The sequence below is a fragment of the Myxocyprinus asiaticus genome, chromosome 46 (assembly GCF_019703515.2).
Source record: "Myxocyprinus asiaticus isolate MX2 ecotype Aquarium Trade chromosome 46, UBuf_Myxa_2, whole genome shotgun sequence".
Lineage (NCBI taxonomy): Eukaryota > Metazoa > Chordata > Actinopteri > Cypriniformes > Catostomidae > Myxocyprinus > Myxocyprinus asiaticus.
In genome coordinates, this window is record NC_059389.1 from 23,480,886 (window position 1) to 23,506,151 (window position 25,266).

The window sequence follows — 25,266 nt, forward strand, 5'->3', positions numbered from 1 at the left end:
AAACAGTAATTGTTTTGGACATTGGCGCAAATTTTTAAATGAGTTTAACAATGGTCTTCCTTATAGATCGCTGGCGAATAATGTGTCTATGGACTTTTTTTTATCAACATCAAGATTTTAGGTTTTATATATATATATATATATATATATATATAGGGAAAATAAACACCGATCAGCCACAACATTAAAACCACCTGCCTAATATTGTGTAGATCCCCCTCGTGCCGCCAAAACAGCACCAACCCGCATTTCAGAATAGCATTCTGAGATGATATTCTTCTCACCACAATTTTACAGAGCGGTTATCTGAGTTCCCGTAGACTTTGTCAGTTCGAATCAGTCTGGCGTGAAAATCCCAGGAGATCAGCAGTTACAGAAATACTCGAACCAGCCCGTCTGCCACCAACAATCATCAATGCGGTTATCTAATCAGCCAATCATGTGGCAGCAGTGCAATGCATAAAATAATTCAGATAAGGGTCAGGAGCTAATGTTCACATCAACCAGCAGAATGGGGAAACATTTTATCTCAGTGATCCCAGCATGGGATTTTCAAACACAACAGTCTCTAGAATTTACTCAGAATGGTGCCAAAAACAAAAAACATCCAGTGAGCAGCAGTTCTGTGGACGGAAATGCCTTGTTGATGAGAGAGGTCAACAGAGAATGGCCAGACTGGTTCAAACTGACAAAGTCTACGCTAACTCAGACAACCGCTCTCTACGGTTGTAGTGAGAAGAATAGCATGTATTCTGAGATGCCACTGTTATGGAGGCACGAGGGGGACCTACACAATATTACGCATGTGGTTTTAATGTTGTGGCTGATCGGTGAATAAGTCCTGTTATTGGTCACTATTCCTTTTTAAGTTTGTCATTATTTTTAATATTTATTTTTTTTGTCTTAACTAAATGTAAAAGTAATCCTTGTAGTCTCTCAATTTACTGTATATGATGATGAATATGAGGTAATAAAAGCTGCATACATTTAAATAATTATAAATGTATTAGAAATACAGATTAAAATAGTTTTAGATGGAATATAGAAAGTCATACTGCTGGACCTGACAACTTCCCAATGTCTTTCATGGCAAAAACCCATTTATTGTGCACATATGTACCTTACTGTATATTTTTTTGCAGGAAGAGTGCACTCATTGGATGTGATTCAACATTGTGTTTTATGTGAGATGGGTAGTAAACATTAACCATGCTTATGCCATGTCTGTTACTCACTCTGGTATGATGTCACTGTCTCAGAAATGATGCCTTGCCCTACAATGCAATTTTGTTCTTAAATTAGTAATTTAATAGAACATAACTAAATATTTAAGACTGAAAGTAAATAACTGAACAGGAAGTGCATCCTGTAAATCAGTGATTTAATTGTGTTATTAGACACAACAGATGTTGTGTATGTCGTTTCAGTTGTGTGGTGAAACAGGTGGTGAGTAAACATCACACGAAGAATGTTGGACCAGACCGAGGTTTTGTTTTGTCCAGCCCCTCATGATTACTGAGACGATGTGCTATTTTTTAACTATAAGGAACTTGGTATTATCTATTGTTCCTGTTTGCTTAGGCAGACAGATGAAGTTTAAAGACGTCAAAGTATGTCAGACTTACCCCGCACATTACAACAACTGTGTGGATTTATGTTTCACTAGCTTTAATAATTTCATTTTGGCTTTTGTGAGAAGACACACAAGGTGCCATTTACAAAAGTAGTTGGATATATAAATATATGGTACGACATTAATCTTTCTTTTTGTACATTTCTATTGTGATACAAGGAAAAAGTTCATGTCTTAGTCACCTTAAACTTTCTAAATAAGAACTTTCTGTTTGTATTCAATGGAAGTCTAGAGGACAATTGTCGTTTTTTGTCATTTCTCTCTTTTACAGTATATTAAAGTTGCTCAAAATAAAACTATTAACTTTCTCCTGGTTTGATGAGGCCTTTAAATTCTTTGTTTCACTATCGACAGTCAAAGTGAAGTTTAAACACGTTCATTCCGCTCCTCTGACAAGAATTTGTGTGTAGTTTGGCTTCAGGCAAAGTTCAGTGTCGGGCAGAATTGTTTTGTGCTTTTTAACCTTCGAAATACTACATAGCCCCGAATAACCCTGATGTGTTTTGTCTTTGAATTAAGAATTGTACTACAGTTTAAATGAAAAGCGCTACGATGAAATTCGGTGGTACAAATAGCCTATATATTTTTGTAGAGCAGAAGTCTGAACATTGTGTCCAGCTTAACTGAAGATACTGAAGTAAAATGTGCATTGACAAGCTCAGAATGACTTGCAAATATGGGCTACTAAATGTTTCCCCTTAAACGTTATTGTAAAGGAGTAACTTTAATTCGGATGCAAGTTATACCACACTGACCATAATATGAATCACACTGGCCAAGAGGAATAGCTGAGGAGCAGACGTTCAAACTGCATATTAACCACAACACGCCCCGCCCCTATGTTCTTATGATTGGCTGTCCTCTGGTGTTAACACGTCATGCCCCGCCTCTGCACCTTTCTGATTGGCTGTCCTATGGTGGTATTTGTTACAAGAACTTTGTATGTATTATTGACTTACTAACGAATGTTTAAGAACATCTGCGGAAGGGAAGGGGAAAGACCGGTCAGTTCAAATCTCCCCCGGACTGTCAGTCCATCGTTTATTTAGTTCTCAGCACTTCGGATATGCACTCACAGAAAACTTCCAGAAACGGATTAAGTTGCAAGATGGTTCTTCAGGCTGTTGGCAAAGTTTTAAGGTAAAGTGGCTTTGTTGTTTTTATTAAATCTAGTGGATTTATAAACTAGCAGCACCTGCATGAACCGAATTAAAAGTTGTATAATACATACATTAGCTTTAATAATAAGATTTATAAATGGGTCTGTGCCGGATATGCACAGATTTGTAAACAATTTTGCGATGTTAGTGCAGATACAGTACTTAGTGTGAATTCAGTAGACTTTTAATTGCATTTTAACGCAGTTTAAGTATTCTCAAATTAGTATTCCATAAAACAAACTCTAAAGCATACTTTCATATGATATACATTAATAATAAACCTATAATAATTATCTAAATAAGCAGATCAAATAGTATATTGTTTTTGAAGCCATCATCCACGCAGAAATATTTCAACTCTACGTGAAGAGCGAAGTTCTGTGAGTTTGCGGATATTTAAATGTAATAATTATTATTTTTTATTTTTGTTTCCTTATTGGTGCAAGAAGCTTTAGAATTTAGAATTAAATAATTATTTCCCGCTTATTCATAAATATGAAACACATCGAGAATTCTCAACCAATCCGACATTTGTGATCGGAATGTATTATTTGCAAACGCGCGAAAAATAAATATCACAAATGTCTGATTTGCTGAGAATGCTGCACGTTTCTCATGCATATTCATGAACAAGTGCGAAACGTTTGTTTAAAAATTATGAGCGCTTGCTAGGCTATCGTGATCAGTAAGAAGTGGAAAAACTATAGATGGATAGATAGAAAAGACAGAACGAGAGATAGACAGACAGACAGACAGACAGATAGGACATAGAATTAATTCGAGAGGCCACTTATTTATTTCAACTGATTTGAAATATGAAGTTCTGATATATCTGTGGGTTTATGAGAACTGTACACCGATCAGCCACAACATTAAAACCACCTGCCTAATATTGTGTAGGACCCCCTCGTGCCGCCAAAACAGCACCAACCCGCATTCTTCTCACCACAACTGTACAGAGCAGTTATCTGAGTTACCGTAGACTTTGTCAGTTCGAACCAGTCTGTCCATTCTCTGTTGACCTCTCTCATCAACAAGCATTTCCGTCCACAGAACTGCCGCTCAATGGATGTTTTTTGTTTTTGGCACCATTTGGAGTAAATTCTAGAGACTGTTGTGTGTAAAAAAAAGGAGATTTTTCCCATTCTGATGGTTGATGTGAACATTAACTGAATCTCCTGACCCGTATCTCCATTATATTATGCACTGCTGCCACATGATTGGTTTTTTAGATAATCACATGGATTATTGTTGGTGCCAAATGGGCTGGTTTGAGTATTTCTGTAACGGCTGATCTACTGGGATTTTCATACACAAGTCTCTAGAATTTACTCAGAATGGTGCCAAAAACAAAAAACTTACAGTGAGCAGCAGTTCTGTGGACGGAAATGCTTGTTGATGAGAGAGGTCAACAGAGAATGGACAGACTGGTTTGAACTGTCAAAGTCTACGGTAACTCAGATAACCACTCTGTACAATTGTGGTGAGAAGAATAACATCTCAGAATGCTATTCTGAGATGCAGGTTGGCGCTGTTTTTTTTTCAGCCCCTTTCATTACTTTTGCATCTGAACTCCTTTCAAAAAATAACACAGCTGCAAAAGTAAACGATTTACAAACAAATCGTTTGAGTCAAATGTTTTGATCGATTTTTGATGGGTCAAATAGGTTCAAACAATGGACTGAACCCCAGACAATGCGTGTTTTGTATCTACTCTGGAATTTAAAGAGACTCCTCATGTAAATTTTAATATGTGTTTTTGGCTACAAATTAATTTGATACGTTTTTGGCATAAACAATATGAACGCTATACTATTGATGATCATGATTTTATAAAACATTATAATATGTGAAATACTGATGAAGTTATGTGTGATAAGATTTGTTCTAGTCTCCCACATTTTCTTGAGAACTGTTCATGTACGTTTAATATTTAGCATTCATAAGTTAATAAAATATGGTCACCATTTACATTTAACCAATGTACAATATGTATGAATAAATAATCACCCAATAAGCTCATGAAAATGTCTTAAACCCTGCTTACACCAGACACGAGTGGCGCAACACGACAAAAGCAAATCACTCCCATTATTATAATGATGCTACACTGGACGTTTAAATGGTGTCGCGTCACGCTGGGAGTAAGCAGTCATTTTGCGCTGCATGAGCTTCTGCTACTCCTACCAACAAGACAAATAAACGGTTTAGAACGTTCATTTCGACATGTCCGTGAAGACAGCCTCAATCCTTTGCGATGCGACATCGCTCGCATCCGGTGTAGACGGTGTAACATTTGCAAAACTACGGTAGCCCGTTTTGTCCAAGGTTTATCACTTTTTTTCTGTCTTGTTTTCTCGTGATCACGAATACATTTTCTAATGATCTTAACACAACAAAAGTTGTTTTCTCGAGATAACGACTTAAGTATAAGCCACTGCAGAATTATTCCAGATACACCATTCAGTGTGGCAATGTCAGAGGAGCATGACCGCATCACATATCTCATTAATCTAGGCCTGACGGCATGACATAATAGTGTTAATATTAAATTTGATTGCTTCAAAATGTTGTCGGCCACAGCGCCTTACTAGGTATGCTTCATTTTGTTGAAGCTTTATAGTAACTAACCCAATTTCAATACGTTTGTAATGAAAGCCCCATTGCTTCAGAAAGCTTAATTGTCCCATCAATGCTCCATGGATAGCGGATGATGACTGAGAGATGCAGGTTAGCGGGCTAGTCACTAGATAAAATTGAGATAAAATCCATCTCCTTGACCTAGAGGAGTCTACTGTTGCGATAAGCTGAAGATGAAGATGCTGTGCCTGTGATGTTATGAGGTGCTACAGGCAGCAAAAGGTGATTTCTCGCGAGAACTCCAAGTCATGATCGCAAGAAATGAGACAGAAAATGTGATAAACCATGGACAAAATGGGCTTCTGTACAAAACCCATTTTGAAACTGAAACAATTAACTTAACAATTATTTAACTTATAGCCATCTACTTTTGTTACTTAAGTGCATTTATTATGTTACTTTAATACTTTTACTTAAGTATTTTTTTCATGAGCTACTTTTAACTTTTACTTAGTCAATTTCTATACAGGTATGTTTACTTTTACTCAAGTATGATGATTGGGTACTTTATACAACACTTCCAGAATTTATGAATGTGACTGCCATTATTTTTGAGTTTAACAGCATTTATGCATCCATGTGATCTTAATGAGAAAGAAACTGAGATGAAGTTGTGAAATGCAATTCAGTGGTGTGTGAGAGATGGTTTAAAAAGGTCCCTCTCTTCGCCCACCTATCTGTTGTGATGCTGACAACCTGTGCTTGTGACATCCCCATGGTGCTGTTCCTGTATTTAACACAATACTGTAATCTCATTGACTCTTTACACACTCTTCTTGCCATGAGAACAAGGAAGTCCAAACTTGGCTAGACAGACACAGCCAAAGACCAGAATGCACTTGAGCAGATGTGTTCAAAGCTACTGTATTTGTTTAACAATTATATGCGCTCATAAAATATCCAGTGCTTTTCTTATCTACATACCATTTCTTTCCACTTCCCAAGCTAACACGGTTAGTGGTCGATGGATATAATCTCAAAATAACCAGACATCAGCCGATTAAACACTAACCATAGTGTTTAATTACCCATTCTGCTTAACATCTCCAAAGCTAAGAAACCATGCAGATTGAGTCAACTGAAAAACACTGAAGCCAATTAATTTACTAGAATTATTTGATCACCAAATTGTAATAACTGTAGTATTGGAATGGAGGCTTTGAAGATCCAGGCTTGTTCTCGAGTTCTCTTCGAGTCAGAATGATTTAGGAATGTTTAGATCTTCCAGCAGATGCTGGAATGAGAATGCAACGTGTTGCATAATGTCAAGCCTCTGGCATAGTTCATCTTGGAGATTCTGAACAGACCCAAGTACTTGATGTTTGTCAGGGAGAGCGTCAACCAGCTATTTAATTGTTTAATTGTTAAAGGTTCTCTTACGAGTTTCTGTTCTCTATTTCAGTCCTTTGAGGAAAGCCACTAAATATTAAGGTGCTGCCATGAACAACATGTCTGTACTAGGGATGCACTGATCCGATACCTGGATCGGTATCGGCTCTGACACTGAAGCTTTTAGACGGATCGGGTATCGGTCCGACGAGCCCGATCCAAATCCGATACTGTGTGTTAGTCATGTTCCTTACTGTCAAGCTCCAAAAATGACATTAAAGAACCATTAAAACACCATTAAAGCAGTTCATATGAGTCGTGCATTTTATTCAAAGCCTACTGAAGACGTGCGATAGCTCTGTGAATCACAAAAGGCTGTGTTTAATAAGTAAATGTATAGTATGCACAGCGCCAGCGCGTTAGTGAATGGTGCCGCTCTGTTGACACAAACTCACGCACAGGCTGGTGATGCACTCGCAGCTACTTTTAGCCTTCACAGCGGTGCGCAATATTTGAGCGCTACTCACGAACAACATCTCAGATGTACATGCTCAATAGTTCGGTTCACTTATAATATGCATTTAAAATGGCACTGGAAGAGCATTTTACCAGAATTTGAATAAGAAGCGAATTAAACTACTGTGAACTTGCCCACAAACACACATACAAGAATTCCTGGAGAGTTTAGAATGTCAAAATAAAAGCATGAGGGTTTAAAAAGTGCGTGATTTAAATATATTACTGTTGTATTTAAAATAAATATTAAAAGTCAATAATAATAATATTAATAACAATTTATTATTATTATTATTATTATTATTGTCATCATTAGTATTTGTTTACAATTTATAACAATATTTAAGTTGAATGGGTTCCAAAAAATAACTGTGTGAATGAAAAGTGGACTGATGTCTTACAACTAAATTGAACAAAAAAAAGATCTGAATCCTTTAAAATCCAGATGCAAGTTGAAACAATTTTGGGGAAAAAAAAGAGAGAGAGAAAAAAGGCAAAAATAAAACACTGGTTTCTTTTCTACTGAAGACTTGAAGACTGGAATTACTGTTAATTTTGCTGCTACATTATCCAGTATACTAGTTAAAAATAAAGTGTTTCTTAATAAGCTATACATTTATATTGAAATAATGTGTAGTTAGAGGTTTGTGTTTCTTTACATATTAAAGAGTACACCCAATTAGTTCCACACAATAATGTAAAGATATTCTAAACTGATTATGCAAAAAAAAAAAAAAAAAGCACTGGTATTGGCTAGGGATCAGTATCGGCCGATACTGAGATTTCCGAAATCGGAATCGGATCGGAAGAGAAAAAGTGGTATCGGTGCATCCCTAGTCTGTACTGTCTGTACGTTTACATGCGCAGTTCTAATCAAGCTACTGCAGGTTTTTGTGTAGTCCAGCTACAGTCTTCATATGGTTGTTTAAGTATATTTGACACAATGCGTAATTGAATGTTTTAAGGAACGACTACAAATTTGAATTGAATTTTGAGTTTAAGTTTAAATACACTTTGCAAGTCACCTGTCTTTCAGAGCATTCATGCACAAAATTCAGAGACCTAATGTGGTCCAACTAATGTGTATACATGCTGGACGAAGCCAAGCTACAATCACATTATCTTGGTCTGTTTGTCCAACTTCGCAAATATCAGACTGTTATGATTTCAGTCAGACTAATGCATTTATGGGACATTTTAAAATGGTGAATTATTCTTTCAATCCAACTAAAATCGAACTTTTAAAGTGCATGTAAACGTACAGACTGTTATAGACAAACATCTGTACTTATGTGTTATATCTCAAATTTAATCTTAAGTTATCAGTGTAGTCTTCCATCTTTTGGAAGTGTAGGGGGAAAAAGGAAAGGATTGCCTGGGAATGAATTTGCAGGATCCAAAACCTTTACGCCATGCATGTTATGTCAACACCCCAATTGTAGCCCAATTTAGTAGTATTCAATTGAAAAAAACAGTTTATGCATCCAAAAATAAGAACACACATTGTTTTATTTTAGCCTTCCCCAGGTTTCGCAATTTTCCACAAAGTACAGTTTTTACGTAAATGATGCGGCACAGGGCAAATTCTCAAGCCATTAGCTAGTTTATTTTAGGGGAAAGAAAAACTTTCTTGCTGCCAGCAGCCCTCTTTTTACACACACACCATGCCCACTCATAGCAGTTTCCTGCAGATATCTTTGCCATAAAAGGCATTGTAGTTTTCAGACTCTCAGGCCAAGCCAGAAGGTTGTGACTAAAGACCTGTATCATCTACACAGCTGGAAATGCCATTTGTGTTTGTTCTACATTATGTCGTTGCTAAGGTCTTCTGGGTGGTTGCTTACTGGTCCGTTGCAAAATAGTCTCTAATATTCTGGACCCTACATATGGGTTGGGTCACTATAATGTAAAGCTTTGGTCAAATTAGATTGTGAGCATGCTAAATTATTTCGGACACCGCAACTTGTGGAGCAATGATCCAGGGCTTCCATGGTAATGGAAAACCTGGAAATATCAGGGAATTGTTAAATTGTGTTTCGGAAAAGTCATGGAAATGAACAAAATCTTAAAAGTAGGGATGCTCCGATCGATCGGCCAACGATCGGTATCAGCCGATATTCACTATCTATGACTCAATAGGTGGTCTCATAATTTGGCCGATCACATAAACCGATCGCCATGTAGCAAAACACGTGCGGCTCATTTATGACTTCATCATCACTGTGCGTGGGGAATACTGGTCGAATGATGCAAGACAACAAACTTGATTTATCAGTTTAGAACGATGCTTCGTTACCCTGTGGATGGCGCTTAAACTGAGAAAAAGAAATGAGCAAAGAACTGTCTCCCTAGCTTCATTTTACGATGTTTGTTTATGCTCTTTAATATGAATCGCTTGTGTTGTATTCCCGACTTGTAAATTGCTGTAAAGTCACTGGATGTAAATGTAATTGGAACACTTTACACACAGAGGAAGCCTCAAACATTGGGAGTCTTAGACAGCAGTGGTCGGCCATTCTGCAAGCTTCATAACGTTTATGTTTAAACTAAGTGGAGCTCATTACTAAGATCATTTGAATACTTTTAGGCTACATGTCATGCATGAGTCCATTCAGTTAACAGTGAACCAGTTATGCTGCTGCTAAAAACTTTTATGATCAGGATCGGTATCGGCCGATCAGATATCACACAAAAATATCAGTGATCGGTATTTGCTGTAAAAATGCTGATCAGAGCATCCCTACTTAAAATTCATGGAAATTTCTCAAGTGAATATACATTTTTCTAGTTACACTATGCTTCATCAGCACAATATTGGTCTTGGTTGAGTTTGTGTAGAGTAGAACTTGCTTGCAAGCCATAGAGATGTGAGAGAGATGTTCTTCTGTTATTTCGTCAAATGGTTCACAAATCGTTCTGAATCAAAATTATTTTTTAAAATTGATTTCAAGATATCACAAAGGGTGAGAACCCTGTAGATCCAGTTGCTGAGTAACGTAACAGCGAAAAAAGTACAATTTGAGGTATCATTTATGTCCTTAGTGCAGAACAAGTTTAATACGGCAAATTGTAATACTTGGAGTTAGGGGTTTGTTTAAATACACGTAAAAAAACACATACAAATCGACAACAAAAATCAGACTGCCATTGTTCCTATTTTAAAAATAAGGTGGTTTGTTATGGCATTTGTGGACAATTTGCCATTGTAAGAGGACCAAGCAAGATCCTCAAAGAGGATCCTCATTTTTTTATGTCGTTATTTCCTTCATATTTTGGATTCAGTTTTTCTTTCAGTATCTATGACCTCTATAAAAATTAACCTGGCTGTGAATTGCTTCATAGTGTGAATTCCCACTGTAATTTATTTTTGTCTGTTTCCTGTTTTACACAGATTACTAATTCTGCATGGTAAAACAGAATGACTTCTGAATAAAGTTGAAGTTTAGTAGTCTTCCCAAACTCTAGTGATGTTTCATCTAACCATGCTCCATAATTAACCCTTAGTAAACCTTTGACTTCATTAAACTTAAGACCTTAGGTGGGCGATACAAACTTTCCCACTCAGAAGCAATTCAATGCAGCGCGAATCCGGCCAATCTCGTCAATCATTCTTTTGTGTTGGCTTCAATTTAAAAGGTGTTTATGGACTTTGGAGTCTGAAATCAGCTAGGTTTTCTTCCTGGTCCTTTGGTAGACTATTGTGTGTGAAGAAGCGGAAACTGTGAAGATGGTCAGACACTTGAGGTTGGGAATGAGGTGTTTACAGTGTTAAGTGAGTTGAACAGGAAATCAAGTTGGTGGATGAGCAATAAATTCAGAGAGTGTGGTTCAAATTCCTTTTCTGAAGGAAAACAACCCGGTTTTATGGCTGTAAGAAAGAAATGAGTACAAGTAAGCAAGCTGTATAGATGAATCCTTTGTTGAAGTGCCTAATTTGTTCTACTGCTCTGTCACTTAAACATAAACATTTGGTTAATATAAACCAGGTGCCATTTTTTTCCAGCATTGGCATGCGTGCCATAGGTTGCCGCCCACTGATATAAACCCAAGAAGCAAAGAGAGTGCTAGGCAAGCATGTAAATTCTTAACAACCTTTCTTTGCCTGTACTCTTGTTATTAGCTGTTTAATGCCCCCTGTAACCTTTGTACCAGCCAGCTGCAGGAGCTGTCACGACTGTACAATTCTGGCATTTACATGTTAAAACTAGCACAGGAAAGACAAGTCTGTTTTGACACCCATTTTAAACCGACGAGAAATGTGGGTTACTCCAAATTAGTAGAGATTTCATTCCAGTTTAGGACCTATTCTCTCAGTCTTTGAAAGTTTTTAAAGTTTCTTGAGAAACCATGTATAACAACAGCTCTAAAAGTGATGTCATTTTTTCAATGTTTAAGTACTTTGCGTTTCTGCATCCACATGTGCTGTTTTTTTCTTTCAATGTAAACATGAGCATGATGGACGTCTTTGTTTTTTTTTTTTCAGCATCTCGTGCACGAGTGCTGCGTGTTTAAAAAGCCGTTTCTCGAGACACCTGCATTGTTACATTCGTTGCGCCGGGTCTATCTTTTTTAATGCAAGAATGCAATCGGTGTGAATGGCCCTTAGTAAGCTATTGACAGGTTAACTTCCTGAATAGTTTAAACCATGGTGCTTTCAAAATGTTGCTCTGTTTGTTTAAGCAGTATGACATAGCAACATTGGCTTAACCAATGGGAAAATCACATTTGCTGTTACAAAGTTTAGGGTAAAGGTTGGGGATAAATGTAGGGTTGCTGTGGGACTCAAAATATACAGTGTGAATGGTTTGAAAGTGAATCTTGTGAGACTTTTTGAAGATTGAGTGTTACCAACTATTTACAGTTTGAGTTTGGGGCAAGACTACCCATTTGTCTGAACAATTGTAGTCAGCGGTATTGTTTGAAAAATCTTTTTGGAAACTATCGTAATTTTTGCGACTTTGTTTTGGTGCCACTAATGGTGCCATAGGTACACACTACCCTTAAGTATGGTCTTCGTTTCATTCTAACCATCTTATCTTAATGTATCCCCTCTGTCTCCTGTCTTGCAGGAAATCCAAAACGAAGCCCAATGGAAAGAAAGTGCCTGTGGAAGAGAAGAAGCACTACTTGGAGCCAGAGTACACAAAAGTTCGGGTTGTGGACTTTGACCTCAAGGAGTTGGTGGTGCTCCCCACCAAAGAGATAGACCTCAACGAATGGCTCGCCAGCAACAGTGAGTTCTTAACCAAACATTAAAGCCATTATGAGTGTTTGCGCTTTACTTTGAGGCTTAGAGCCTTTGTCAGCCTTAAAAAAATAACCTCCTGTCAGTCAGGCATTTGGAAATCAGTATCAGTCCATTGTACACGAAACAGTTTTTAGTACAAAGCAGTAGTACTTAAAATAGTAAAAACTGTGAAAAACGGTAACAATTTAATTTTTCTGGGAAAAAAGATGTTTCAGAGAAATAATTGAGAGCTGAATAACAATATTTGTTAGCAAATGGTGGTTGCTAACTTTTTTTAAAGCTGAAGTATGTAATTTCTGCGTCACTAGTGCCACCAAACAGAATTGCAAAAAGAAACTTTTTTTTCAAAACAGCTTTCTGAATATGCTGTTTCTGGTCTGCTGTAGGTCAAACAAAGAGATAGTCCCGCCCCCAACTAACGGCATTGGTTGAGTAATGTTGTTGGGGCGGGTCTAAGCCGGCCATTCTAAACAAACAGAGCAATTTTCTTAGCGCAGCAGAGATAGTGTTTACAGTTTTCGAAAAAATTAAGCTGTGATGGAAGAAAGTATTTTAACAAAGAACAAATTACATACTTCAGCTTTAAAATAAAGGAGGGGTGAGATTTTTTGTGGATATCAACATTATGCCCTTAATGTGATTAAATCATTATGTGAAGTTGCAGTTAATAAATGTAAAAACTATTTTTACTTCTTGAAAGACTTGTAACAATATTGCAAATGTCACCTCATAACACCTTTTTTTTTTTTTTGGTCCTTTGCAGCAACAACCTTCTTCAATCTCATAAACCTGCAGTATAGCACAATCTCAGAGTTTTGCACTGGGGATACTTGTCAAGCCATGACAGCCTGTAATACGTAAGTTATATTTCCTTTTCACTTTCTCTCGTGTGTCTTTCCGTCTTGATGTCCTTCCAGGCTTGTCCTGGGGCAAGAATCAGAACTTCATTTTTTACAAGAAGTACTCTCAGGTTTCGTGCAGAGTCTTTAAATTTGTGAAAATGCTTGATTTTCTCAGTTAGTTTTTCAAGGTTTGAAATAAGCTTGACTGTGGCTACCAATGGATGTTTGCATTTATCAGCACTGAGCCATTCTGAAGGTATGAGATGAGACAAAGGTTTCATTAAAACTTGAATCTACTTTGGAATTATTTACAATCAATAATACAGTAAGTGTATCGTAAGAATACTTAAGTAGGGCAGAAAGTCAACGTTTGTGATAAATTAAATATGTTAAATCTAGGGCTGAATTAATCAAAATAAAATTGAAATTGCGATATGGCCCAGTGCGATTTGTTAACCGGTGCATTTTTCTTATAACATGCTTTAACGCAAAGTGCTACGACATCACTTTATTTTCATGTAATTCAAAACATTCTTGTAATAATGACACTGGGGCCAGAAGAGGAGGTGGTGGTATTTTACCACATTGTAAATGAAAGACATGTAAAAAAAAAAAAAAAAAAAAATACTAAGCAAGAAATACAAATGTCTTCAGTTTACTGTTAAAAAAGGTTTAGGACCAATGCTGTGTGAATGTAATGAAATTATGACAGAAATATTATTTTGTACCACAACAAAATTAACATATTGAATAATAATCATTTAACATTACATTACAGTAATATCTTATTACAGTTTGCTTATTAAATTTGATCACAGACGTCCCTGCATGACATTTTACATTAAATAATTTTTAGGTAAATGTTGTTTATTCATCGGCTATGTATTGATATGTTGGTACATTTACCAATTTTAATATGATAAAAACAAATGTATATTTATGATGAATATTATTCTTCCATGAACATGACTTGATTATTTTGAACTTACAGAAACCCTGTTTGATAAGCAGTGTTACATATTCTAAGGCCTTGTTGAATGTGTGTATACATTTATCCTTTTCATATTTTAGCTGTCAGAACAGATGAAATCACTCATAATATTCATAATAACATAATATTCTTCAAATCAGTCTGATAATTGTATAATTGTGTATGGGGAAACAATCCCATCACACTAAATGTATTTCTGCTGCAGATGTGCATGTTTACAGGTGAGATTCCACATGCTTCTCATATCTTGTCACTGAATAGCTCGTATTTTTCAAAGCAGTCTACTTTTAGCCTTTATTCAAATAGCTGGGGACCAAATATCAGCTGTAGAATTTTCGCCTTTATTTGAAGTGAAAAAATAAATAAAACACTCACACAAACTTTCTTTAAAAATAGCCAAATCTATGTGATATTTCTTTTCATTTTCCACATGTGAATGAATAAGTAACTACAGTAACCAGGATAGTTTTCCCCCATGGTAATTCAAGGCCTATAGATAACCAGTGTTTCCGACTGTATCTGTGTGTTAATGCATGAGTTTGCTTGTCTACTTTTTTATGATTGCATTTTTGTCAGTTAACATTTAGAATTGCATCATATTTAAAGCTTCGAGGTGCTTGAAAATGATGATTAAGGTACCTTGAAATGCTTGAAAAGTGCTTGAATTTCACTCTGAAAAGCTGTACGAACTCTAATTCTTGAATCAAATACTTCTCATTTTGAAAATATTTTCCAGTTTAAGGCCAGATCCCAGATCAGCACTAAAGCTTTGCAGAAATCTGGGTCTGTGGGACTGAATCAGGTTAACACATGACTGGAATGAAGCTGACACACATTTTACTGAAGCAAGTCCTTGTTTGGCTTTCAGATGTGTTTTGAATGAGAGAATACAAGGGAACCATTCTCAGAATTTGAGGTTTTGTACGTTTTTGTGAGGCGTAACCAATTAAATGGCCTTAAAAGCATGTAATTAAATACTTTTACTGTTTTTGTGTTTGAGAAGATCAGGGGCCTGGACTTAAAGTCATTGAAAACAGGTCAATTATAGCATTACTTGTTACACCAGTGTAGTTTCTCATGTACCTTGCAGCTTTAGTCTCATGACCAGTTCTATGAAAGCAATTGGAATAGTTTTCACTGCTTTGTGTTTTTCTGTTTTGTATGATATGCGGCTAAACATTTTTCCTAGCAACCATTTTGACCACTTTTTAGTCTATTTTTAAATAAATTGAACTTACTAGTTAAAATAATGTTTAACTGCCATTTCCGTTTAGGTGTGATTCTTTAGTTTGGGGAACTTTTCTGTTTCTTAAGAAGAGTTAAAAAAATAAAATGCTTTAAAAAGTTTTTCTTTTTTAATTGGTTTGGTGCAATTTTCACAAGCAAGTGGTACATTTTCAAAACTCTTAGTACAAAACTTTAAACTGATCACACTTGTAACACTGCTAGTCATTCTTTCAAAACCTGATCTCATGCTTTCATTCTTTCAAAACACAAGATCATCGTGATATGTAATGAGAACATTTGGTTTAATCACCAAAAAACGACAGTAAGATCTTCATTCAGTAGCAAACAATACAAGTTACAGGTTTCAAATCACCCTCGGTGCTGAATGAATGTTACTTTACTGTAAAACTGTATACACAGCCATCACAATGGATGTTACACTTACGTTCAAACAAACTGACAAAAGCCATAAAAAAACCCCCCCAAAAAAAACATGTTTATACAACATGATCAAAGAACACGTCAAAAGTAGTTTACAGTTTTTACAACAATACTGTGGTTGCATTGTAAAAAAAAAAAAAAAAAAAAAACTGTAAATGGAGATCTGAAATACACAAAATATTAATTAACATCAAGCCGGTCTTCAACATTTGGCCATAAATTTTCATCAACATCGCAGTGAATGTCCTCATTGTTCAGGCACCGTGGGAAAAACCTTCTGGCATGACGAATCCAGGCTTGACATTGCTCTGCAGTTATATCATTGAAAGCTTCATCCATAGCTTGAAGGGTGACATGCTCGTGGGGTTGGCGATCATACATGGGGGAAGGTAGAGGGTCATGAACCAAGGATGTGCCTGAAACTGTGCCTACATTTCTCTGAAGACCACCTCTTTGTTGAGGAGCACCGCCACCTCTTTGTCTAGGCCCATGGCCACCTCTTTGTTGAGGAACACCACCACCACCTCTTTGATGCAGGTTTCCTCTCTCTACAAGTCTATCCTGCTCCATGTTTGAACATTGCAAATTCTCACACACAGTTCTACTTATATGGTATCTAATTGTGATCATCGGGTGAAAGTAATTAGTAATATTTGGGGTTATTATAATTGGTCTTTCTTGACTGAAAGCTCTTACAGAAATTTGTAACTTACAAATTATCAGACAACAATCAGACCAGTTGAAAATCTATGGACATAATAAATGATTCATTGATTAAACATTAAGATCAGTTGAATTAAATGATAGACAAATGTATTAAACTGAATAAGAGATGCAAATCAAAAGTTTGATATTGATAAGATAATGAAAGGCAATTACGGTGAATGAATAGTTGATATAGATGAAACACATATTATGTGTAGTGAAAAGGATAATTTGTGATTTTGTGTTTTGTACTAACACAATTGAAAATATGCAAAAATGTTTGAAGTGTATTTTTGATGATCTGTTGTGAAATTAGTACTAAGAGTGAAAATGTACCACTTGCTTGTGAAAATTGCACCAAACCAATTAAAAAAAAACTATAATAAAATTCAAGTTTTAAAATAGAAACGATAATAGTTTTTCCTCTCATTGAGGGTTGCGCATTGAGTAAAAGATCGATCTTGGGATTTAAGAATCTATATCGACATCGTTCAAATGAAGACTGCAATGCATCGGGAAATCAAATATTTTTACCCACCCCTAATAGATAACTTGTGTTAGCAAGTCCAAGACTTGCCCAACGTTTTCTCCAAAAAGTGTACATTGTCATTACTATCTCACAATATCCACACCATAACACATTATGCCAAAAATCCACTTTAAGGTTGAGCAAGGCCATATCAGTTATTTTTCCCTGGACATATATATACATATACATACACATACAGTTGAAATCAGAAGTTTACATACACTTAGGTTGAAGTCATAAAAAATATAACCACTCCACAGATTTAATATTAGAAAACTATAGTTTTGGCAAGTCATTTAGGACATCTACTTTGTGCATGACATGAGTAATTTTTCCAACAATTGTTTACAGACAGATTGTTTCACTTTTAATTGACTATATCACAATTCCAGTGGGTCAGAAATGTACATACACTAAGTTAACTGGGCCTTTAAGCAGCTTAGAAAATTCCAGAAAATGATGTCAAGTCTTTAGACAATTAGCCAATTACCTTCTGATAGGAGGTGTACCTGTGGATGTATGTTAAGGCCTACCTTCAAACTCAGTGCCTCTTTGCTTGACATCATGGGAAAATCAAAAGAAATCAGCCAAGACCTCAGAAAAAACCACAAGTCTGGTTCATCATTGGGAGCAATTTCCAAATGCTTGAAGCTACCATGTTCATCTGTACAAACAACAGTATGCAAGTAAAAGCACCAGAAGCCACTGCTCCAAAACTGCCATAAAAAAGCCAGACTATAGTTTGCAAGTGCATATGGGGACAAAGATCTTACTTTTTGGAGAAATGTCCTCTGGTCTAATGAAACAAATATTGAGCTGTTTGGCTTTAATGTCCATTGTTATGTTTGGAGGAAAAAGGGTGAGGCCAAAGAACACCATCCCAACCGTGAAGCATGGGGGTGGCAGCATCATGTTGTGGGGGTACTTTGCTGCAGGAGGGACTGGTGCATTTCACAAAATAGATGGCATCATGAGGAAGGAAAATTATGTGGATATATTGAAGCATCATCTCAAGACATCCGCCAGGAAGTTAAAGCTCGGTCAAAAATGGGTCTTCCAAATGGACAATGACCCCAAGCATACCTCCAAAGTTGTGGCAAAATGGCTTAAGGACAACAAAGTCAAGGTATTGTAGTGGCCATCACAAAGCTCTGACCTCAGTCCGATAGAAAATTTGTTGGCAGAACTGAAAAAGCATGTGCGAGCAAAGAGGCCTACAAACCTGACTCAGTTACACCAGTTCTGTCTGGAGGAATGGGACAAAATTCCAGCAACTTACTGTGAGAAACCTGTGAAAGTCTACCCAAAACGTTTGACCCAAGTTAAACAATTTAAAGGCAATGCTACCAAATACTAACAACGTGCATGTAAACTTCTGACCCACTGGGCATGTGATAAAAGGAATAAAAGCTGAAATTATGTATATTAGGGCTGTCAAACGATTAAAATATTTAATTGCGATTAATCGCACAATTTTAGTAGTTAATTGTGATTAATCGTAATTCAAATTATGTATTACGGCAGGATTTATTAGCTTCTTCTTATGGAGTTTTGACTGACATAATCTTTCCAGGAGCACAGTGGAATTAAATAGCTCTGGTCATGTGACTAGTTGCACCACTAATGCAAAAAACTCATTTTAGACCCTGGTCACAATTGTAAATGGTGGGATTAAATGGGTTAATGACAGTGTAGATAACCTGCAGGGCTCCAGCAATGTCTCCAACTTCTGCATTGGCTAGTGCACTATCAAACAGAGACACTGTGACAGAACCCTGGAGACAGCAACAGGGTTTCCGTTAGCCGGTAATCAGTACCGCCTATATGCATATTACGCAGTCTGCATAGGGCACCAACTCCCTTGGGGGCACCAGAAACTCCACCGGCTGCCTTTACTGGCATGTTATGCATTATTCAAGGACCCGGTAGCAGTCGCGGTGCGAGGCAATCGTCTGTGTTCCGCATTATTAACGCATTAACTTCAACAGCAATAATATATATATATATATACAGGTGCATCTCAATAAATTAGAATGTCGTGGAAAAGTTCATTTATTTCAGTAATTCAACTCAAATTGTGAAACTTGTGTATTAAATAAATTCAGTGCACACAGACTGAAGTAGTTTATGTCTTTGGTTCTTTTAATTGTGATGATTTTGGCTCATATTTAACAAAAACCCACCAATTCACTATCTCAAAAAATTAGAATACATCATAAGACCAATAAAAAAAACATTTTTAGTGAATTGTTGGCCTTCTGGAAAGTATGTTCATTTACTGTATATGTACTCAATACTTGGTAGGGGCTCCTTTTGCTTTAATTACTGCCTCAATTCGGCGTGGCATGGAGGTGATCAGTTTGTGGCACTGCTGAGGTGGTATGGAAGCCCAGGTTTCTTTGACAGTGGCCTTCAGCTCATCTGCATTTTTTGGTCTCTTGTTTCTCATTTTCCTCTTGACAATACCCCATAGATTCTCTATGGGGTTCAGGTCTGGTGAGTTTGCTGGCCAGTCAAGCACACCAACACCATGGTCATTTAACCAACTTTTGGTGCTTTTGGCAGTGTGGGCAGGTGCCAAATCCTGCTGGAAAATGAAATCAGCATCTTTAAAAGGCTGGTCAGCAGAAGGAAGCATGAAGTGCTCCAAAATTTCTTGGTAAACGGGTGCAGTGACTTTGGTTTTCAAAAAACACAATGGACCAACACCAGCAGATGACACTGCACCCCAAATCATCACAGACTGTGGAAACTTAACACTGGACTTCAAGCAACTTGGGCTATGAGCTTCTCCACCCTTCCTCCAGACTCTAGGACCTTGGTTTCCAAATGAAATACAAAACTTGCTCTCATCTGAAAAGAGGACTTTGGACCACTGGGCAGTAGTCCAGTTCTTCTTCTCCTTAGCCCAGGTAAGACGCCTCTGACGTTGTCTGTGGTTCAGGAGTGGCTTAACAAGAGGAATACGACAACTGTAGCCAAATTCCTTGACACGTCTGTGTGTGGTGGCTCTTGATGCCTTGACCCCAGCCTCAGTCCATTCCTTGTGAAGTTCACCCAAATTCTTGAATCAATTTTGCTTGACAATCCTCATAAGGCTGCGGTTCTCTCGGTTGGTTGTGCATCTTTTTCTTCCACACTTTTTCCTTCCACTCAACTTTCTGTTAACAGCACTCTGTGAACAGCCAGCTTCTTTGGCAATGAATGTTTGTGGCTTACCCTCCTTGTGAAGGGTGTCAATGATTTTCTTCTGGACAACTGTCAGATCAGCAGTCTTCCCCATGATTGTGTAGCCTAGTGAACCAAACTGAGAGACCATTTTGAAGGCTCAGGAAACCTTTGTAGGTGTTTTGAGTTGATTAGCTGATTGGCATGTCACCATATTCTAATTTTTTGAGATAGTGAATTGGTGGGTTTTTGTTAAATGTGAGCCAAAACCATCACAATTAAAAGAACCAAAGACTTAAACTACTTCAGTCTGTGTGCATTGAATTTATTTAATACACGAGTTTCACAATTTGAGTTGAATTACTGAAATAAATGAACTTTTCCACGACATTCTAATTTATTGAGATGCACCTGTATATATATACATACACACACACACACACACACACACACACACACACACACACACACACACATACACTGGTGGCCAAAAGTTTGGAATAATGTAAAGATTTTACATAAAAAGGCTATACAATGCTTGAAATTTGCAAAAAACTGAAGATTTCATACAAAAGTGTACACTACAGTCTTCAAAGACAAAGGACAACTGGCTCTAACAAGGACAGAAAGAGATGCTGAAGGCCAGATGTACAACTAAACAAGAGGATAAGTACATCAGAGTCTCTAGTTTGAGAAATAGACGCCTCACGTGTCCTCAGCTGACAGCTTCATTGAATTCTACCCGCTCAACACCAGTTTCATGTACAACAGTAAAGAGAAGACTCGGGTGCAGGACTTATGGGAAGAATTGCAAAGAAAAAGCCACTTTTGAAACAGAAAAACAAAAAAAAAAAAGGTTAGAGTGGGCAAAGAAACACAGACATTGGACACCAGACAATAGGAAAAGAGTGTTATGTATCTTAACCCCATTGAGCTTTTGTGGGATCAGCTAGACTATAAGGTGCGTGAGAAGTGCCCGACAAGACAGCCACATCTATGGCAAGTGCTGCAGGAAGTGTGGGGTGAAATGTCACCTGAGTATCTAGACAAACTGACAGCTAGAATGCCAAGAATCTGCAAAGCTGTCATTGCTGCACGTGGAGGATTATTTGATGAGAACTCTTTGAAGTAGTTTAAGAAGTTCTGAACATTTTTTTCAAATTGTAATAGTAATTTTTCACATTATTAATGTCCTGACTATACTTTGTGATCAGTTGAATGCCACTTTGGTGAATAGAAGTACCAATTTCTTTCCATAAGAACAAAATCTGTACATTATTCCAAACTTTTGGCCGTGTGTGTGTGTGTGTGTGTATATATATATATATATATATATTCAGTACTGTGCAAACGTTTTAAGCACTTGTGAAAAATGTTGCATAGTGAGGATGTCTTCAAAAATAATGACATAAATAGTTTTCATTTATCAGTTAATGTCATACAAAGTCCAGTAAACATTAAAAAGCTAAATCAATATTCGGTGTGACCACCTTTGCCTTTAAAAAAGCACCAATTCTCCTAGGTACACCTGGACACAGTTTTTCTTGCTTGTTGGCAGATAGGATGTTCCAAGCATCTTGGAGAATTCACCACAGTTCTTCTATCTATTTAGGCTGTCTCAATTGCTTCTGTCTCTTTATGTAATCTCAGACTACCACGATGTTCAGTGGGGGGCTTTGTGGGGGCTGTGACATCTGTTGCAGGGCTCCTTGTTCTTCTATTCTAATCTTTTGTATTTGCAAAAGTAATGTTTGGGAGTCTAATTATATTTAGACTCCCAATCTATATTTCCTACTGACACACTAAAACTAAAGATATAAATAACTAGGGCAGCCCCCTGATAGTCGACCAAACGTTAGTCGATGAGAAGAGTCTTGGTCAACCAAGTTTTGATTGGTCGGTTGGTCGCAGAAAAAAAAATAAAAAATAAAAATAAAACTCCACAGGAAACCGATGAACACTGGTATTACCGCTGGTAGGACGCTAGGTGGTACTATGGGGTCATTTTCATTAAGCAGGGTTAGGGTTAAGCCTACACAATAAAGCAAGACACATTGATTTCAAACTTTGAACTTTATTTTTTATTTATTTTAACTAAAAATTCAAATGAAACTGGAAAAAAATTAAGTGCAATTAAAATGTGTGTTGTTTAACTTTTTGAAAGATGGCTTTACAACAGTTGTCAACATCTCTCTGGCAAAGAACCTACTTCATCTGTTCATTCTGTACCGGACAGGTATTTCGTTGTCCGCGAAAATACATCATGTGTGTGAATACATTTGTTTTGTTCCCTCCTTCACGATAGATATATATATATATATATATATATATATATATATATATATATATATATATATATATATATATATATATATAATATAATATCTCCAAATATCCAATTACATCGGCAACCCCTGGGCTGAGGGATCGGTGACTATATAAAAACTTAAATCAAATACATTTCTAAATTCAAACTGCACTCCAAACGAAATGAAATTGCAAATAAAATAATGAAGTGATAAAAGAATAATATATATATATAAGTAACCACCTTTTCATTTATTGTCAGGCAAGTATCTGTCCAAACATGCAGGTGGAAAATTACTTACACAAATTAAGTCATAAAAACAAATATAAATGTAAAAATAATCATTATGATGATAATAATCACTGAAATATAAATCATGGTTCGAGGTGAACGTGTTTTTGTATTATTTTATGTTTTAATCACAGATGTACAGCTATATATAAAGTGACCCTGCAGAGTTGTGGTCACAATGAACTGCTCTCTGGAAATAAAGCGAACTGAACTCAAAACACCTCCTGAGTGGAGATGTCTGAGGACATTTGCAGCACTCAGACGATACTGTTCTTGCAAAAAAAAATTCAGAAGGCAGAAACAAAGAAAGAGTGAGAACCTTTTACATGCGCATGTTCCACGAGACTTCACGCCTCCGTATCAGCGCCTCATACATGCGCATAGACGCTTTTCTGTCATCTGTTCTTAATAATATAATAAAGTGTGTTTCTTCAAGCGCATGTCTGTGTGTCTATGGGCAAATTATTTGTAATATTAATTAGATAGTAGTAATAGCATCATAATAATAATAACTTTATACATTAATGGGAAAACGAGCCAAATATCATCTTGACATGGTCAAAGGCATCAGCTATTGGCGATCACTCTGACCATCGTCGATCCCCAAGATCATCGTCTGTCGGTACAACCCTTATGTTCATTTCTCTCTATAAATTAACAAAATGTTCAGACAGGGTTTTTCCAACACATTCAGAATCATTACCGCTTTTGCCGATGTCACTGTGGCTCGCTTCGTGCGTGCGCTTGTAAAATGTATATTTTAAAGGCTCATTATTACGGTTTCGTATTTCTCTGTAATGTAGAACAGTGTTAGCAATGTTACTTATAACATTCTTTCACAGCCCTGGAACTCACACCATTTTCTGATGCCCCCCAATATAAGTAATTAAATTAATAATATAAACGTGCGACTAGTCGACTAATGGCTTAAATTAACGATTACTAGTCGACTAGGAAAATCTTTAGTTGGGGGCAGCCCTATAAATAACCATCTTAAGACAAATGCTTTTGTGAAACATCTTATGTGACTTTTGCACAGTACTGTGTGTGTATGTGTGTGTGTATATATATATATTATTTTTTATTTATTTTTTTTTTTTTACAATCGATGAAACATTTGAAGAAGTTTCATTTCTCGCCTAACTGAAGAATCGGCATATACAAATCAAAAGCAAAAATGCGCCTCTAACTCTACATTCCCACAGTCACGATGTTGACTTTTATAATCTTCGCTAAACTTGTTTGTCCTGTTTGGTCAGAGCGAGGCTTGGGTGTGAATCGCTAAAGACTCCTTTACACACTGACCCTGTAAAACCAGATCTACTGCTGTTCAAGCCAAACTTTAAATGACAAGAATTACTGACACACAATGCAAACAAGTATGCACTCACCCAAATGCATACCATGGGTGTGCGCATCAAAACAAACCCTCATTTTCCATCACTGCTGGTTTTTCAAGTGACTGATCAATTGCTGAATAAAAGCTTTAGCGAAAAGGGAGGGACAGTGACATACAATGTTTAATGTTAAATTGTTTTTTTGTTGCTGCCTTCAAAATCCGGTCTAAAAAAAAAAAAAAAAAAATTACATTTTAGGCACAGTTTACTTTTGTCTGCAAAGCTAATTTTAAGCATTTAAGCATTGATCTTTTAAAGCGAAAGGTTTACAACTTTTGACTGAATGTGTAGATTCTTTACTTGTGCATTTGTCTTCCACAAATCATGCACTAATGCTTTAGCATTGTGTTTTTGGTAGATTCTTAACCTGTCAAATAAACTGTCACCGTGTAGACTTGAAATCCACTCTTATAATCTATAGCTTGACTATATAATTTGATGTTATTTGAGAATATTGAGACACTTGCTGGTACTGAGCGGCCCACCATCTATCTTCACCATTCTTAGGCAGAAAGTATCCATGTTTACATGCTAATTGTACTTGGCTTCAGTGGCTATTTGAGTTGAGCCGTCTTTATTTCACCGTTTCTTATACGTTTGATCGTACTCATCCACCAAGCGTCCACATCTGAATGCATCAGCATTTGTTCGCAGTCAGTGGGTCTGTGCTGCAAGGGCAGTTATGCGGACAGTCTGCATTCCAAGAGATTTGTAATGTCTACAGCCCCTCGAACCCACTTTACCCCTCAAAACCCGGTCAGCAAGCCTCCTTCAATAGGTGGTAATAGCTACATTCCAGCTTTTTCTATTTTTATTTTTTTTATAGTTTATTTTGTCATCC

General features: G+C 36.7%; 1 protein-coding gene across 5 annotated transcripts in view; it reads left to right on the forward strand.

Annotated features, from left to right (window-relative positions):
* LOC127436196 (MOB kinase activator 2-like) overlaps positions 1–25,266 on the forward strand; it is a 72,689-nt gene that overhangs the window by 44,372 nt on the left and 3,051 nt on the right. For 4 of the 5 annotated variants that reach the window (XM_051690210.1, XM_051690211.1, XM_051690209.1 and 1 more), the window contains 2 exons: positions 12,348–12,511; positions 13,290–13,383. In XM_051690210.1, the coding sequence (XP_051546170.1) occupies positions 12,348–12,511; positions 13,290–13,383 (258 nt within the window). Of the gene's footprint in view, positions 1–2,597; positions 2,774–12,347; positions 12,512–13,289; positions 13,384–25,266 lie in introns of those variants that run through there. The other variant, XM_051690207.1, reaches the window with a different exon arrangement.